Source organism: Cornus florida, unplaced genomic scaffold, assembly GCF_030987335.1.
Source record: "Cornus florida cultivar Cherokee Brave unplaced genomic scaffold, ASM3098733v1 CherokeeBrave_3.0.0_Hap2_Chr10, whole genome shotgun sequence".
Classification (NCBI taxonomy): domain Eukaryota; kingdom Viridiplantae; phylum Streptophyta; class Magnoliopsida; order Cornales; family Cornaceae; genus Cornus; species Cornus florida.
The window spans coordinates 88,988,331-89,007,703 of NW_026775580.1; the positions used below are offsets into that span (position 1 = coordinate 88,988,331).

Sequence of the window (19,373 nt, forward strand, 5' to 3'; positions counted from 1 at the left end):
TCAAACATCCCAGTGTGCCCCGCTATTTGAACATGGTGCACCAACACCACTTTGTAGTGACATATTTGACAACATCAACATCCTCCTTTGGCATAAAAGCTAATTACTCGTCATTGCAACAACAATGCCAGCAAATTGCCCATTATATTGCCCATCTCTTTCCGCATTCTCTCTTTCCCATTGTGACATCAACAAAGAGTAATGTAGCGGACGTGACCATACACAACAGTACGAGTACTTTGATTAAGAATTCAAATGAACATAAATCATAAGCAAATGACGGTCTTAAGGAGCTATCATGTACATAACAGCTTTGGTGTAATTGAAACATGAAAAAACTCCTTTTAACAGGGTAAACTCCAATGTGCACCAATGCATCAAGATCAACAAATTGGATTGGAAGAATAATGAATCATGTCAATTGGGTTGGAAGAATAATTACAAATGCACATCTTACAAACCCTAAAAGACAAGCTTTCAGCAAGCACCCCGACAAACAAATTACTAAATGAATGGTCTGTCTAGCTGCTTCTTGCAAACCTGGATCCCCATAAGCCTAAGTATAGTCACCTTTAACTTCACAGTTACCAACTCTAGGGATAATGGCAATTTTTAACACCTTCAACTGTATTTGATGACATGCCACCAAAAAATTTACTCTGTCGCTCAGTAAGCTAGATTCCTTTCATTGCTTCAACAAGAAAATATGAGACTGGCCATTATGCTTATAGGTTCTATCACGGTTGTCTTGTTAAAGTGTCTGTAAGAACATTCTCATAAATCTTTTTTGGTGCAGTGAGCATCTGTACCATGCTGAGTGCAATGATGGTAACCAACACTCTGGAGGAAGTCCCGAATCTCTTTTGCGCTGCTATTGCTGGCCTTCAACAACCGCTCATCTTCCTCATAGATTAGGTATGGGGCCTCACCTTTCTCCCTCGAAAGTAATTTTGAGGCACCCTTCAAGACGTGATACTCCCAGCCCTGAACATCTATTTTCAGCAGCAGCACAGGCTCAGACTCTGGGATCACTTCATCAAGAGGTATGGATCTCACTTGAAGTGCAATCTCTTCATTGGACTTGAACGCCATCTTTGCACCAGTAGCTGAAACTGCACTATTGTCAAGCCGGCCAACCAACTGGTGACACGCAATAATTAACATAAGCAGGGTAGTAGATAGACAGCAAAGTAATAGAGACAAACCGAAACTTGGAAACTTATTCAAAGACTTCATCAACACCATCAACAGGAGGAAATTACTTCCTCACATAGCAGATGAATCATATAACATGGGGTCACTGAAATATATATTGCTAAGTAAATAACAGAGCAGAAAAACACCAAATGAATCCAAGTGAAAAAAATTAGAGTAATTCGAATAAATAAATTAAAAAAAAAAAAGTAATAAAGATTTACATAAAAAATAAATAAATAAAAGAGAAAGTAAAAGAACAAAAAAATGCCAAAATTACAGAGAGATTATTACTGAAGCACCATATAGACTTCTTTGCTCATAATCACCAAAGAGAAGGAAATGTTAATTCAATTAGATTAACCAGTTCATTGAATATTTAAAGTAAGGAATAGAGATTAGAGATTGGGTATAGGCCTACAGAGTTACTAAGAATGGCTTGCGACCTAGTCCAAGGATTTTATTCTTAAATATTTGGCCCCAAAAATTCAACCCCGGTTAATCCACACATAATTTATCAAAAGTTCTTGGAATTTAGGACAGCAACGCCAATTATATGTCAAGCCTCTAGCTCTTTGCCCAACACTTTCCAATGCTTAAATTCATTGAAAAATCACATAACTTCTTCACTTCATTTAAGCCACAGTTAGGGCTGTAAAAGAGCCAACCCAAGCCGAGTAGTGGGCTGTTCAAGCTTGGGTCGATCATTTTACAGGAGTGCTCAAGCTCGAGCTTGAGTCAAGCTCCCACATCACTGTCCAAGCTCGGCTCAGCTCGCCTAGCTCGTTTAATTTAATAAGCCAAGCTCGAGCTTAAGCCCGTTATCAAACTACTGTAATTAGCATTATACTAGAATCTACTGCAGGCCATCAAATACATTTAACCACCATCTAGGAGTTGCCAAGCATGTTTGTCCATACATCTCAGACTAAAAGAAAGCCTAATTTGATAAGAATTTTGAGAGATGAAATTAAGAGAGAGAGGAGAAATGGTGAGAAACTAAACAATAAAGACTGCTGCCGGTGTTCAGTGAAGGTCGTCAGCAAATAATCAGATACAGAACTGAACTGATTTGAAACCCCTGTGACTGGCGAAGTTCGAAGAAAACCCCCATTCAGTTGATTTGAGTAAAAATTAAAAGGAAATTAAAACCCTAAAATAGCATAGAAAACTTTGATATAGAGATAGAGAGAGAGATAGAATGAGAGAGAAAGGAGAAAGAAACTCCCCGTCTTCCGGTCAGCATCATTTCTAGAATCCAGTGAGGGTGAACAGTTGAAGGATTGAAATGCACGTGATAATGAGAAGGGAAATACAGAACACTTGAGATTTGAGAGGTCTACAGTTGCTACTTAGTGGAAGACTCTGGACTCTCGAATACCACAAGGTGTCCTCAAGAAGCCAACCTAATATAATTAAAAAGATGATATTTTGAGTCTCACCCTATCTCTCTCTATAATATTATATTATATCTATATATAATATTATATAGATATAAAAAGAATCGAGCCCTAACAAGCTTGTTCGTGAACTCAATTAGCAAACATGTTCATGAACAAATGAGCTGAGTTATTAGTTGTTTGAGATTGGCTCATTCACGAAAGGAGCTTAAAAATATTGTTTGAGAATGGTTCGTTTACTTAATAAATGAACATGAGCAGAGCTCTTATCGAGCTGAGCCCAAGCTGTTTGGGAACAGCTCGGCTCCTTTACAGCCCTAGACACAGTTTGCACCAAAAAAATTCTTCTTTCCATTTGAATAGTTATTGCCTCCGTTCTAACGCCTCACAACACCAACCAATCATAAGCACAATGCATATAATTGCTTAGTGGAAAACAACTAAGAGGAACTCAAAATATTGTACGTAATTGTGAAGTTCTTGCAATTTACTTACTTTCAAGCTCACTACAAAGTGATATACATTGCAATATGCAAGTAACAAAAATTATACAACAATTATCATACTATTCCTCAAAATATAATCCAGAAACTACAAATGCAAATATAATAAATACCACATTAAAACAATAAATAGTAAGAGATAGAGCATTGAATTCAATCAAATACCTTGTGAAAAGTAATGTTCCCAATCCGATCAGATACGGCAGCCTCAAACACGGTCACCAAATCACCAACCCTGTTGAAGTAAACCCCATCACAAATCCTCTGCAAATTCTCAAGCACGGGCTCGAACGCCAAAACCCTAAACCCCATCACGGCGGCGGCGAACGATGCCATACCGACATTGGCACCGACGTCCACAAAAATTCCCGATTTGCCTTCACCCTTTATCTTCTCCAACAACTCCTGAACCGTCACCGAGATGTCGGGTCGCCTAAAGGGTTTGCCCTTCAGGATCCGAACAATGTTCTTGTGGGGCTTATCGGGTAGGGTTCCGAGATCCGAGAGAGCGTAGAGAAAAGGGTACTTGAGCCCCTCGACGACGTTGGCGATGACCGGGTGTGCCTGAGGGCAATTGTGGCAATCGAAGGGTTCGATTGTTCGGAGGTTTAGGGTATTGAGATTAAGGTTAGAGTTAGGCTTAGAATAAGGGTTTGAGGTGCGAGAGGAGAGGAAGAGAAAGATGAGGAGGAGGAGAGAGGTTGAGAGGAGTAGAATTACGGTTTTGGGAGCGAGTAGCTTCGTGGGTCGGTCTCTTCTCCAGGCATTTGCCATGGAAAAAGAGAGTTGAAAGTGAAGGAAAGTCTGGATTTTTACCGGAAAATATGAGTCTTTTCTGGGAAAAATCAAGATTGGATCTCGAGAGACAGTGCCGGTGTATTTTGTTGCTCTGTAAAGGAGTGTGCTAGCGTGCGCCTGGTGCTTCAGTGGAGTGCTGAGTAATTTTTTGCTTAATACCCAATAAAGTGGCACCACGTCATGGGTAATAAACTACTACTATAAAATCTAAAAGTGTGCTACAATTTAATTATTTTGTCCAAGGCCCCAAATAAGGAGGTACCGTATGAATGGTACATTTTTTTTTCGAAAATTTAAGCGACTAATATAAATAAGGTTAATTACAATGATATTTTTGTGAAGTTTACTATGTTAATAACTATGTATAAATTAACTTATTTTTTTAATAATAATACTCCTTAAATTTCATAAAGTTAACAAAATACCTCAATTACATTTGACACATAGTGAATTGACACTATTACTCTCTGGCTTGTTAATAGACCTAATTAAATAAGATAATTACCTTTTTAACCTTTTTTTCAAACTATTTGTATGGACCAAAGTAACCCTATGTAAACCTTTCGCCCAAAAAAAGAATACAGGACCCATATATATAGACCCCTCTCTCTCTCTCTATATATATATCATAGTTCACCGTACCCATATAATATAAATCCAAACTGAACAAGAACTGTGAAAATTTAAGGTACAGAAGCACACACATATATATAACACAAAGAAACTCAATACATTAGTTGACCCATTTTGGACATTAAATGTAAAATCAAAAAATCATTTGTTTTATACATGAAAAAGGAACTGATTGAAACCTATATATATATATATACACACACATACACCACGAAGCACTCGTCTACCCCGTCAAGGCCGCCACCGTCGTCGGTATCACGTACTAGCAGGTGTAAGTCCAACGGCGCGAAAAGCCATTGGGAGTGAGGAACGACAAATTGCCGAAAGAAAACCTCGTGCCAACGTCGTTCGAATGGAACCTCTGATCATTTCATTGGTTTCATTGGACCTTAAAACAAGGAAAACAAAGCTTCCCATGACAAATATGGAATATGGGTCAGCTGGGCTTTTTGATTTGAAGAGCTGGTTGATTAATGAGTCTTCTTGCCAATCCTACCCACTGCCTGGAGACTCGCCGGAATCTGACGATATATGCGACGGGGCGATTGGAAAAACTGATCATCTCTGTTATGTACATATATGAACATATATATATATATATAACCCAATGGATCTACAAAGTCGAACAAAAAATTTTAAAATGAAACCCTAATAACAACAATGATTGGAATCTGAAATACGCAGCGGCTGGCCAGGTTGAAGATCACCGGCGGTGAACAACTACCCAATAACAGAGGACTCCTCGGAGTCACAATCCAGTCCATGCTCCACTGCCGATGAAAGACCCCATTACTAGATTCTTTATTAATCAGGTTCGTCCACCATCAGTGCGACTCGGGTTAAAAACTAGGGATTAGGGTTTCATCATGTTATTGCAGGAGTTGGAGAGAGAAATGCATAGACATTTAGTTATGAAAGTTTGAGAAAGAGGTTAAATTAATGGGTTGGGTGAGAAAGGGCAAAAGTGTCTGTTCAAACCTCTTATATTTTACAATTAAAATCAATCATATATTGATGGGCAATATTATCTTTTCAAACTTTTAAAGGGTTTGTTTGAATCAAAATAGTGACAGGAGGTGTCATTGTTTAAAAAATGAATAATTTGTATATAATTGTCAATAGGGCAAACCTTTGAGAGTGTCTTTATAATTAATCCTATAAATAAAAGATATATACAGAGTGGGCCTTTAGCCAAACAGTCCAAAAATGGGACCAAGAAGTCCGAAAGAGAACAGGCAAGAAACAAGGGCCAAGCCCATAAGTGGGCAGCCCAATACAAGAGAGTTGTTACAACCAAAAAAAAAATCACAATTAACGACATGATTAGTCGTTAATGAACCTAGCCAGTAAGGTGGGCGTCGACTATAGTAAAATTTGTTTACACTTTCAGTTTTATATGAGCTTGTAACAGTAGATATGTAGATCCATATAGATATCTAAGATATTAAAATCAAAACAGTTTTTTTTTTTTTTTTGATAAATTACATTCCCCTCCCTCGTTGAATGCTTAAATAAAAAGAATTTTTCTTTTAGTTTATAAAATAACGTTAACCTTCCATGTAGTTATGGTTTGAGTAACAGTAACCTCTCATATCATAAACCTCCTATTATAAAATTATTCAATATTGTAGGCTTATGTAATGCTTGAAATTTATTTAAAAATTTAATTTTGTCCTTAAAAAGTTTTAAAAGTCTTTTTTATTCTTAAATTGTAATGATAAATAATAGTAGTAAATTAAAATAAATATGATCGTCATTTAACACGTTCAGTTCAAACTTAACACCAAGTGGCATTCAAAAGGGAGGTCAAAGAAACAAACACCATTGATATGATCAGTTGGCATAAATCAGAGCATTTTAAACAATCGGACCTCCTTCCCTGCGAGTAGATATTGAATGCGTGAGTCATACCAAGTCATTGGTATACCCAAACTAATGACATTACATCATTTAAAAAAAAATATATGTTATATTTGATTAAATGGGTATACATATGACATCATGTGTCTGGAGCATCCAATACCTACTCCTTCTCTGCCCCCAACTCACCTCTTGGCCATACCTTAACCACTACCTCACTCACCCAACTTTTTAAGGGCAATATTGTTGAAATTTTATTATGAGTGTTTAAGTCAAATCTCAAAAGGTGTAAGCCTTCTTATATGGTATGATCTGTTCAAAAAAGAGGTTGGATGTTCCAACTTTTAAAGGACAATACTGTGGATATGTTTGAGAATTGTTTGAACTTTCCGAGAAAATTATGCAGTCCGGATTAATCCGGGCCAGGTAAACAAACACCCCTACAATGAGTACTAAACTTTGATTTCGGAGGTTATCAGTCTGGTTTCCCTAACCTCATGAAAACTTGCAGTTCCTCCCAGAAAGCACAGGAAATTGTTGAGTCCTATTATGTACATACTAAAGTTAGGTAAAGTTATATGTGTTTTGTTTCCCTAAACTCTTGAAGAGTGGGTATGTATTTAACAGCACCCAAAATCTTGGCCTTTGAATTTGAGAAATGCTTCAACAGTCGCTCTAATAATTAGTTAAAAACCAATCACAAATACGTTGGCTGAAAACCAATTATAAGAATATCAATTAACATCAAAAGTATGTACTCTGATTCTTGATCACAGTCACCTCAAAAGAAGATAAAAGATTCAAAACCTTGATGACCAAGCAAGAGGGTTAGCCTTTTTTTTTTTTTTTTTTTTTTTTTTTTTTTATAAACCTTTTTAGAGCTACTCTTACTCTTTCTTCATTAAAAGTAACTGTAAGGTCTTTTTCTTTTTAACTTTCTCCCACTAACTTGGATTTTCACCCTCTTTGTTGAGGAACTACTCTTCCTCTTTGTTGAGGAACCAAAAGCTCTTTCACCCTTCATCCTTGTTTTGAATAAGTAGTGGGTTTCCCTCGGAAAAATCAGGAAATAAAGTGCTCTCATTGTGATAAAGATAAAATGGGTACTACTTACTGTCATGCATTAACACTATGATTAGATTACCAAAGGGCTTCAAGCCCAATGGTATAACTTCCCAATTTTCAAAGAGGTGAAGAGGGGTTTAAGTTCGAGCGTGAACAAAAGTGTGTGGTAGTACGTACATGACCCCAAAAAAAACACTATGATTACATGAATGTGTCTCAAAAACGTGCCAGTTGCAATGCAGGATATGATATGAATGTCTAATGAATAGTATAGACATTAATTAAGAAAAGCTGTAGGAACACATGCACAATCAAGGAATATGTGGAGGCATGGATGATCCTGACAAGCAATAGACTTCTCAATCTAAAACTTCATGAACTGATTCTTTTCACAAGTTTGCACAGATGAAGCTCAATACTCCATCATTTTTTATTTTTTTTTTTCTTTTTTTGCTGCATTGCTTTTGGACGGTTTTAAAAAATCCTGTAATTTTAGCTTAATATTTCACTTTAGACTACAAAATCATCTCAATAATGTTCGGATACATGACATTAACAGCATGTTAAAACTATATTTCTTTAGCATGAACTGACTAATACACTGAACCGCACCTTCAGCCAATGAGCTATAATAATATATAATGTTGAAAGGAAGAAGGTAAAAACACAAACATATACTCATTTTCCTTCTCACCTTCGTTATTCCGGTCATCAAAGCATTCTGGTTAGCAGCCCACCATTATTGATTGGACAGAAGAGTGTTAATTGATCCATCAACTGTTAAGATGGGTGCCTTGCAGCAGATTCAATTTGCGGCTGCAACTCAAGTGTTAGATGCAATGCTTTGCACTGAAATCTTTATCAGATAACAAACCAGTAATGAGGTTTTTAATTCTTTCAGACCCTGGACCAGGTCTAAGAACAGTTGTATTTGCAGTAATGTAATGTGGGGCAGTCACATTCATTTCTCCTATGTCAAACCATCCGCCTGGCACAAACCCATCACCATTGCGGCCTAAAAGCTCAGAATCGATCTTGTCGAGAACTACCTCATTCCTGCCAAACTTTCTAGCAAAGGGGGCGTTACTGTCTACCATTTTCTGGTAGTCATCTCCTGTGAGAAAATGTGGGTGTTGTTTTGGAGGGTTGTCCCAAGATATGAAATGGAGGTCATGATTTACAGTGGTGTTTCGAAACTCTTCAGCATTGCAAATGACTGTGTGAAAATACCCTTCGGGTGAAGAAAGAAAATTGGCATAGTACATTAGGACTATCCTTGGGAGGTTGTCCCAACCCCATAAACAAAATTCCATGAAGGGGCGAGAGAGCATCATCCAAGCAGAACCTGAGGAAATTATTGTGCATAGCCTTTTATCAGATAAGTTGAAGATTCAAACACCAAAATTCACATCCTAAATACAATTTGATGACTAAGGGATGTTTTTATTTCCATGCGCAGTTCAGTAGGCTGTTCACTTTAACCTAGTGCTGCCTTGCAAGAACTGCTAAAAATTACTGAGTCAACTAAAAATATTGTCTTTAAGTTTTTAAATTCAACCTGGCCAAGCAAATGAAAACTTGTTTCTAATAGTAACCATAACTGATATTGTCCACGAGTTGACCATATTATCCACTTGCTTGGAAATGCTACCAGAAGGCGCTGCTACATATGTTACTGTAGTTGCTAGTTACTACCCATAACCCATAATTTATATGCCATTCAGCATCCATGATTAACACAAGGAGCAAGGAGTAGTGAGCAGTTGAGAAGCAATCAATCTTTAGCTTTCCTCTTTCATGTTGTTAACTAGAACTAAAGAGAGTGTAACAGTTCAGAAATTTCATTAAAACACGGGGATATAATCATATATGGTTTGTGTATGGTAGCACTTGTTCCAGTTTTCATGATTGTTGTTTATGTTGTTTTATATATATATTTATGTGTGTGTGTGTGTGTGTGTGTGATAGGTAGGATTATTAAGGTTTAAATTCATTGTATTAAGGACATTCCTCCCCTTCTCTCAATTCCCCAGAACACACACACACAAAAGAAGGAACAAACACCACAAAAATCAGGATTTGTAATTTCTAATTTAAAAGAAAACTAATAATTTCAAGCATTGGGGATCAGCAGAATTTGGGTAGTTTTCATAAAAAATTGTAAATTTTGATGATAATGTATTGTGATACTTTTATACGCCAGAATTTCAGCTTCAACTTTATATATAGAGGAATAACAGCTGTTCATTAGGTGTGTGTAAATAAAAGAATAAAACTGTCCATTAGGTGTGTATAAATAAAAGAATAAAACTGTCCATTGGTTGTGTATGGATGGATTGGGAAAAACCTTGGACGTATATGAATTGTTTTTTAAATGACTCAGCTTCAATTAGATGATTGAGGAACATAATATCTTGATTAAAAAAAAGCAATTCAATTGTTGCCATGTCAAATTAGAGTATAGTTCAAGACAGATTATGGAATAAATCAGCCAAGTCCGTGTGAAAGCAAGTCAATATCTTTATGCATATTCCTTTGCAATGCAAATGACTGTAAAAGTTTATAGCAATTGACTACGGAATCACTATCGTAGATGACATCTTTACCCACAAATAGGTTCTAATTTGTAAGATAGGCCTATACTCAAAAGAAAAAGTACCATGCTTTCAGCTACTCTAATTACAGTAAGGTTAATCAATGGAATAAAAAAAAGGGTTCACAGTTATGCTATGAAGAAACTCAATATAACATATTTTTAACTGAACTAGAAAATGTATTGAAACTCCTTACCTGTGAACAGCTTATATGCCGTAGGCACACTCCTTTTCTCAGAGACCCAGAATACATCTGATTTCCGCGAACTATACAGGCCTGGATCGATTATTACGGGCTTGGCTCTCTGGAACCTATTAAGATCAAGAAAATGCACTTCTGTAAGCAAGGCTGCAGCTCAAAAACAAGGTGTGCACTATTTTCTATCTGAAATTCTGCACAACCATATAGAAGTTCAATTAATTGAGGAGAGAAGATGAGCCACATACTCCTTCCAACCAATGTCGCTAGTGTGCTCGAGAAAATTAAGGTGTCTTGGAATACTTGACAAAGTATGAAGCAGATCTGTTTTACACATCATAGAAACGAAAATAAAGCAAACGATTTAGAAACAAAGCTTTGAGCACAAACCATTTTTCCCATTTTATCAAAATAAAATGACTGAACTTAGGTTAGTGAGATTGAAAGAGGTAAGGTTTAGAGTTACTCCATCATACGGTTAGTTATAGTGACAATCGAAGTTGATGCAGTTGAGTTCAGAAGTTCATCATAGCCAAAAAGAAAATCAAATCAAGAAATGCAATTTTGTAGAACCAAATTAGTAACCCACAAAACCTATTCCCCATTCTAATTTATCGTATGAACACATGAATTCACCAACATAGAAGAAACCAATACTGAATTAACAAATACAAGCAATTCAATTGAATCAATACCCATTTCATACATCACAATAACAACCAAAAAATCAAGCAGAGCTCAAGCAAACAAAAACCCAAAAACGCAAATAGTTCAAATGAAAAAAAATTGACATTTCTACAGTCAAGTTTCATACCATCTTGAGTCACCAAAGGATAATCAGAAGCACTCAAATTGATGAACCAATCCCACTCTCCACCTTCCTTCAACAAAATCGCGGCCGCGTGAAGCGTATTAGTGACCATCGTAGGTCCCCTGTAAGTAACCAAATTGGATCTAACCACTACCCTAACATTACCCACTTTTACAAACAATGCCTCATTTTTCACAAAACTCGCCAATTCCAATCTCTCCTCAGCTGAAGCTTCAAGGTCTAGATGCACGACGTACTGGTTCAAAGGATGGTAGAGAGCCTTTAGTGTCCTCTTCAAACTCTCACCATCACCACTCGACCCAGAAATCAAGTAGGCTAGTCTTGGTACTGAGCGTGGCACGGTTGTGGATATGTGCAGCTTTGATTCAACAAACAACGGGGCTTGTGGTTTGATGGGTGTCTGCTGAAATGGGTAGGAGGAGGTGAAGAGAGAGAAAATGATGAGAATTGAAGAGAGGAGGAGTGAGAAAACTAGTGGGAGGAACCACTTCTTCTTCTTCTGTGGCTTGTTGGTCTCCATGATGCCAGGGGCAGAGGAGTGTAGTCGAGAGGGAAAGTGGGTGTTCTAGAGAGAGAAAGTGGTGGCAGGCAAAAAATAATTACAGAATTCACAGAACCACAAACAAGCAATTTGGAATGATGGTGTGTGGTTTGGGTGGGGACTATGCGGTAGAAAGGTGTTTTTGTGCTGATTGTGAACCGCCGAGGTCACGGAATCTATATATAATATTAGACTATCTATCTGTGTGTGTAAAGTGTGTGTTTTCATAATTAATTTAAGTGGGCGACTCTCAAAGTGAATGAATGGGAATGTAATAAGATTTCTATAAGATATTTTTTTCAATTTTTCACGCGCCTCTCCAAAGTTAAAAACAGCTTTTCAAAACATTTTAAGGATATGTATTGATTTTTTTAGATAAAATATTTAAAAATTAAAAGGATAGAATTAAGATATATTCATTTTTCTTTTATTGACTTTTCAAAACATTCTATTATCATTAAATGGTAATAATGAATAAGCCACTCACCCCCCACTGATCGTAGAAGTGGGATATTTAGCAAGCAATAAAAGGTGAAACAATAAAAAGAAATCCATACTTAAAAGAATAGTGATACTTGTATCGATTATTTAAGGAGAATTATTACATTTATTATATATGATTGGTTATTAATGCATTAGATGAAAGGTTTCATATTTTATATTTGACATATATTGACCAATCAAATATAATAAGTCTAACAATTCTACTAAGTGATCGGTACAAGTTTCATCACTCTTCTTAAAAATTAGTTTGAAAAACTCTATATATACAAGATAAAAGTAAGGATGGAGCGAAATGATAGCATATCTTAAAATTTGTGTGACATCAAAATTTTATTTAAATCTAAAAATAAAAGAAATTTTGAGTTAATATTTAACATGTCATGTTCATGCTCTTATATTATATATTTGACGATTAGACACATATGTATACTTGATATGCGTGTTTAAATTCATGTAACATTGTTATATAAGCAAACCATATAAACTTACTGGCTTTTTTGTTTTTTTTTTTTTTTTTTTTCCTTCTTATGTTGAATAAAATAAATTACAAAAGTCCGGTAAAGAACATAGTATGAATAGTACCTGAAATGGAAAAAGTGTGATAAGTTTCTTTTCTTTTTCCAATTTTTTTTTTTTTTTTAAAGTAACTAATAACGACCAAAATGAAGTTGATGTCTACAAAAATTTAGGTAAAGTATGAGAAATTTTATAGATTGTTATTTCTATATATAAATTATAATGATATAATTTCTATTTTATTGTTGATCTATTAGATTAATGTGTAAGAGAGTGACAAAAATAAATTAATGTTTACAACAAGAGTGTATTATTCTTCAAAGATTTCACAAAGAGAGAGAGAGAGATTTGTTTCACTTTATTTTCTATTACAGTTTCAACACAAAAGTAATTGGAATTTCTTTAAAGTACAACATAAATACCACTTAGACAATTGTTTTAAAATTACAAATTTAGCTCCCACAAAATATTTAATGATCTAATTCTCAACTCAGTTCAGAGTTGCAAAAAGACTAAAACAAAATGAAATTAGTAGTGTCAGTGGCCGAGCCAGAATTTTAGTTCAATAGGGTCAATTATTAATATAAGAAATTTTGAACTAAAATAATAAATTGCAAAAAAAGGATTTTTTTGAATTTTGAATCTTAAAATTTAGTGGACCACACGAAGGGAGGAATAACATGAGTATTTTCTGAATTTTAAAATTTTTGTTGGGCAAATGAGTTGGAAAACTAAAGGTCTTTCTGAATTGGGTTAAGTACAAAAAAAAATAAAAAATAATAATAATAATAATAATAAAATAATCTTGTAATATAAGTTATGTGCATGATTAGTCATTTTTTTTAAAATGTGCATTTTAGTTTATAATGTTTTAAAAAATGTGTAAATAAGTCCCTGATCATTTTTGACAAAAAAATAATTTTGAAATTCTAATTTTATCCTTTTTGTTTCTATTTTGCCCTTCATCTTATTCTCTCTTCCTTCTCTCTCCTCTCCACCAACGAGCCACCTCCTCCCACCACCATTACAGGCCACTACCCCTGCCACCATTCCTCAGTTCCACTGTCCTCTAAGCTCACTACGCCGTCGTGGAGCTCGCCACCATCACCACCGCTTTGAACCACCATCTGTAGCAATGATTCCGATCCTTGTTCGTTGCCGGTCACTCCTTCATCACCATTCAATCACGGAGGCATCATCTGACTCGATTCCGCTCCTTATTCGCCGCGGGCATCATCTAACTCGCGCTTCACGCGCCAGACGCTCCTATGAGTAGATCTAACTCGCCCTTCACGCGCCCACGCGCTCCTACTTCATCAACTTTTTTGGGTATGTTCTCTCTCGGCTTCACCTCCGAGGGCCCCACCTACTTCGCCGCCGTCACATAAAATGGCATCCCCATCTAGAAGGCCGGTGGCGTTGACACTGGACTCCCCCGCCTCTCTCTAGTTCCTCTCTGACGACAACCCCCGCCTCATCAACGGCTCCGACGCCCTCATCTAGAAGTCCAGCATCGCCGGCCGTGGCGTTCCTTCCGTCGCTGGCTTTTCCTACACCTCCAAATCTGGACTGTTTGTTTTGTTAGAAATTTATACGAAAAGAGATGAAACCCAGATTGGAATTTCTATGTTTTTATTGTTTATTTCTTGATTGAGCTTTTAAACAATGTGAAAAACAGAGACCAAAATAAGAAAAACCCACAATGAGCAAAATCCATGATTTTGTTTTTCCTATCAAAGATCATGGATGGAGGTTTGCTACCTTTGGATTTCTTGAACGACAGCTTCAGGGGTTGGGGTGTGGATGATAGGGGAGGGTGAGATTGTGGGTGGCTCTGACAAGAGGAGACCATCGGTAGTAATGTCAGATTCGGAACGGCGTTGGCGCGTCGTTAGATCTGGGTGTCGTAGGAGGGGAAGTGGGGGAGGTGGAGCTTGGTGGTGGTGAAGAAAATTGCAGGGTGGAAGAGGCGCAGAGTCTGTATTCCCAAAATAGTAATTAGGGTTTGGATTTTGTCTAAAATAGTAATTTTACCTTGCATTATTTTTTTTAATATTATGTTATTTTACTGATAAGAGGGAATTTAAAAATTTTTAAGCGATTAGGGGATATTTGCACCAAATTTATAGTATAGAGTTTTTTTTTACACTTAACCTTTCTGAATTTTGGAAATTTTTCTTGGAATTTAATTTTTGTAAATTTTTTAAGAGCTCAACCAGTAACTTTTGTAATTATCAAGATTTGTGTATAAAAAATAACATTACCAACAATTCAATAGCAAAGAATGATTTTTTTTATTTTTTTAAATTTTGATTCTTAAACATGGGATTTTTTCTAAATTTTGAAAATCTTGTTGGAAAAATGAGTTAAAAAAAAGGAGGAATCATTTGGACTTTTGAAAGGTTTTTTTATGACTATTTTAAAACTTTAGTGAGACCATTTTTAGAATTATTAGAACTTATGTGTAAAAATACTACTAAAAGGAAATTTCAGTGGGCAAATTGCCCGTACTGGTCCTAATGTGGTCTTAAGCACCAATAGCAATACTCACTAGCATAGTTTGGCATGCCCAAGTGTGTTATATATTATTTTTCTTGTCAATATTGAGAAAGGTATAAATGTATACTAAATCAAATTAATACAACAATGGGAGACTAATATGTGATATCACGATGACCTTTAATATAATCACATCTTCTTTTTTGTTTTTTTTTTTGGTTAAGTAAGAGTAAATGAGAATATAAAAATTTATCATTGATAAATATTTTTAGAAAAAAGATTTGAACCATATCCCACGTTGATGTGAACAAATTTCATGCTCACTATGAGCAAAAGGTCATTACTTTATATTATTTAAGTAAAAAAAAAAATAGAAAATAATATTTCTTTTTTTAATCCTACAAGTTGTTTTTATCTGCACATTCAGTATAACTTAGTTAATTTAGGAAGGGCTTGAATCACTTGATTTTTTCATAGAATCATTATTCCCAAATTTATATATGTGACAAAAATGTTCTATCTGTATATGTATAATATATATTGTATAATTTTGCATAGTTGCGAGACGCGTGAAATAAAGAGCGTGGGACAAAAATTCTCAGGAATCAGAAACTAGTGCCGGAAGCGGATGCGCACTGCGCATCCTATTGGTCCCAGTTTGGTAAGGAGCAATTTGTGAATGAGAGAGTTAATGGGTTGGCGCGATCTAGATGAGTGGGTAGCATCAAACTTTAGTGCATCCTAGGCTTCTTCAGTACAGTTGGACTCGTTTATAATTAATACTCAATAACTTTAATATAATTTTTTTTTTTAAGTAAATATGATTTGATTCTATGATCGAGACTTAAAAGATTTATCGTCTAATAGTTTATGAGTTTATAAATCGGTATCATATATATATATATATATATTTTTTTTCTTTTTCCGTAGCTGATATTCACACATCTCCTTTCACGGAATTTTTATTTCTTATTTTTTATTTTCAAAATATTAAGCAAATACATAAATAAATGATGGGCCTTTGGCCAAAACAGGCCAGAAACTGGCAGACAAGCCCAAGTTAAAAGCTGAAGCCCAACCCAAGAAGCAATACTTTTTCTTCTTCTTTTTTATTTTTTTTATTTTTATTTTTTTTATTTTTAACAAGAAGCAATTACAAATAGCATGACTTAAAAAGGACTAAATTATACCCACTCTATCCCAAAAAAAAAAAAAAAAGTCCTTTTTGGAGAGTATAAATTTTTAAGAGAACATGTGGGATATGTATTGTACCTAAAAAGTTACTAAATTGTAATTTAAGTTTTGAATATTCAAATTTAAAATTTTAAACTGTAAGGATATATATATGGAAAGATGTGAAATATATTGTTTGAAAAAGAAAAATGGACAATTATTTTGAGACAACTTAAAAAGGAAAGATGGACATTTTTTTTTGAATAGATGGAGTAGTCATTAAGGGAAAGTATCTCAACTCAATTCCGGTGGTCAAGCCCTAACGATAATGTGAAGTGTGTCGTTCATTCAACATCAATCCGATGGTCTTGGCGATGGTTTATAGCATGAAGGCTAAAGATTTCAGCCAGTAATTATGTGTCTTGAATCGGTACAATCTCTTAAGAATCCCGTATTGAGGATTGAGCTGATGGTGTTGCATACTTTGCCTAACCTCACTATCTGCGAAGAGGATTTCCCTTAAAATATGTGTTTATTACGTTCCTCCCAAGTGTGGTATACAATAACTGAAAGGCTCAACTTTCGAACTAGGTTGATCGCCGAGTTTGTCTTTTATCGATTCCTAGTCCATGAAACCAAGTCATCCCATGTTTGAAATGATGTGTAGAATCTAAACACATCTGGAATGAATTTCAAAATTGGGGAGCCGAATTGTTTGCACACAAAAGTAGTAAAAATTTAGACCTCTAATGCTTCACAAGATATCATGAGCAAGTGACTTATCCGCTTTAACCCTTTGCAGTTCTTATTACTAATTATTATATCGAATACACATATATCAATATAATTAAGATGCCTTTTTTTTTTTACGGGAATTTTGGAAACTTAGTTGAAAGTATTTGTAATACATTGTTTAATTTTTGTAACAGCTAAGAATTTTTTTTGGGACCAATGGTCTTGTGGCCTAGTGGTAATATCTCCCCGAACTCTCAAAGCGGATGGTAAGAGTTTGAGTCACCAAAGAGACAAAGCAGGCGTGTGTTTCTTACAAATGACAAAAATATCAAAAAAAAATAATAATAATAATGTAACGAATACTTAATTATTCTAGCCATTATTATATTCATCAATAGTGTCTGTACATCAATAAAAAATATGTGCAAGTACAATGACTAATTGAAATTTTGTGCCCTTATAAGATTCGATTATTGAATCAAAATATCATGTTGGGTCCAAAAATCCAACTCTTAGAATGTCAACTTATTTGTACATCAATGAAAAATTATTGTTTGAACCAATAGCTAAAAATAAAGGATTAAGTGCAAAAAAAACTTCATGTAATATAGATTTTGTGTATAAATAATTCTTACTTTTTTAAAATATGCATTTCAGTCTATAAAATTAAAAAAAAAAAAAAAGAAAGTACAAATAAACTCATCTAACCACTTTTTGACAAAAAATAAATATGAAAACCTTATTCTACCCTTTTTGTTCCCATTTTGCCCCTAACACATATGTGCATGTAACAAACCCAACCCCCCCCCCCCCCTCTTTCTTTCTTTCTTTCTCCATATCATCATATGAAAATTGCAGACTATCTATATTATTTTTGTCTGTATTCATTCACTCCAGACATGACATCTCCACCCTTTCTCACCTCTAATCCGAAGCCAGCGTGTGGATTGTTGCCAATTGAGCGAGGTTTCGGGCATTTATCTCTCATATGATTGATTCTTAAATGGAATTACAAGCATACAAGCTATATACATATGGATGGGTAAATTATTCAAATTCATTTCCACGTGGGGGGTCAAATACATATTCATCTTAAACAGTCAGGAGCTGGGTGGCATGACCAAAGGCTTTGCATTTGGAATAGAGGATGGTTTACAAAATGATTCTCGGAAGTACTTCATTTGAGATCCTCTTCTTGTGATCTTTTGATACACCCATGAGGGAGCCCGTACAAGGCTTCCCTCCAACCAATAGAAATCTGGACCATAAGCATCTCTTATGGGAATACATTTTCTCGCTTAGGGTTAGAAAATGGTTAAGGGTGTCTTAAATAATAGGAGATTGTTTGGTTTCGGTTTTTATTATATTCGGTTTTAGGTTTGTTTGGTTTAGTTTATCTCAATTTTATACAAATTGAGGTTTATTTTATTCTTACCCCAAACAAACACAATCTTATACAAATTGAACAAAATGATCATTTTACATGGCCGGTATTTATAGTTATTAATTTATTTAACTAAAGTAAGGATATTATCGTCATTTTAAATCTCCAAGGGCTATTTGCACCAAATTCATAATATAAGAGGGTTTTATACCACACATGGACCTTTTTGTACTATATCGACAGTAGAGGAGTTTTTTTTGCACTTAACTCAAAAATAAACCGATCATTTGGTTGGAAAATTTGGGCCCTTACGAAATTGGGTCATAATATCTGGGCCAGAAGTCCAACTCTTAGTATGCCCACTAGATTTATGGCTGGCTACAGTAGGAAACCCATCTGCAAAAGTGGGGAATAATGGAACTGATTTTGTTTTTATTAATTATAGAAAAATTGTTATTCAATTTCAAAGTGATTGGAAAGTCTAAATTAATAACTTGAAAATTTCTGAGACCTGTCTCATTGCTGGCACGACCCTTGAGTTTGTACACGTTTATTATTTTCTCCGGGATTAGTTCTGATACCATTAATAATTCGAATATAAAAATATTATTAACCTCTTTTCAAGTAATACGAGGAATTCGTGATTGCTTGGAACTGAGAGTCCGGGATTAGGAAGCGAATAAAAAAATCCATTGGTAGAAGTTATTTTAACTAATATAAAGTTTTGGCTTCGCTAAAACGCCATTTTCTTTAGCAAAGTAGTCTTCACGTAAAGGACTTCAAAACGTACATTTGATTCCTAAGATTGTATAAGACTCCTCTTTAATCTTTTATTATTGACCTGTTACCACTTTGATTTGGAATCTTAAGAGCAGTTTGGAGAGTAGAGGACACGTTGCAGTGATGGTCAACAGTCCACGTCGTGGACATGTGAAAGCCCGTC

At 35.2% G+C, this 19,373-nt stretch overlaps 2 protein-coding genes across 2 annotated transcripts; both read right to left on the reverse strand.

Moving 5' to 3' along the window:
* Nucleotides 1–219: 219 nt before the first annotated feature.
* On the reverse strand, nt 220–4,034 carry LOC132279922 (uncharacterized). Its single transcript, XM_059781992.1, has 2 exons — nt 3,263–4,034; nt 220–1,140 (listed from the first exon to the last, which is right to left on the reverse strand). The coding sequence occupies exons 1-2, from the start codon at nt 3,869–3,871 to the stop codon at nt 775–777; spliced, it is 975 nt and encodes a 324-aa protein (XP_059637975.1). The 5' UTR covers nt 3,872–4,034; the 3' UTR covers nt 220–774.
* A 3,891-nt stretch (nt 4,035–7,925) lies between these two features.
* Nucleotides 7,926–11,790, reverse strand: LOC132279924 (beta-glucuronosyltransferase GlcAT14B-like). The gene is made up of 4 exons (XM_059781994.1): nt 11,061–11,790; nt 10,495–10,570; nt 10,244–10,359; nt 7,926–8,798 (listed from the first exon to the last, which is right to left on the reverse strand). Exons 1-4 carry the CDS (start codon nt 11,596–11,598, stop codon nt 8,284–8,286), a joined length of 1,245 nt encoding a protein of 414 aa, XP_059637977.1. The 5' UTR covers nt 11,599–11,790; the 3' UTR covers nt 7,926–8,283.
* Between the last annotated feature and the right edge of the window lie 7,583 nt (nt 11,791–19,373).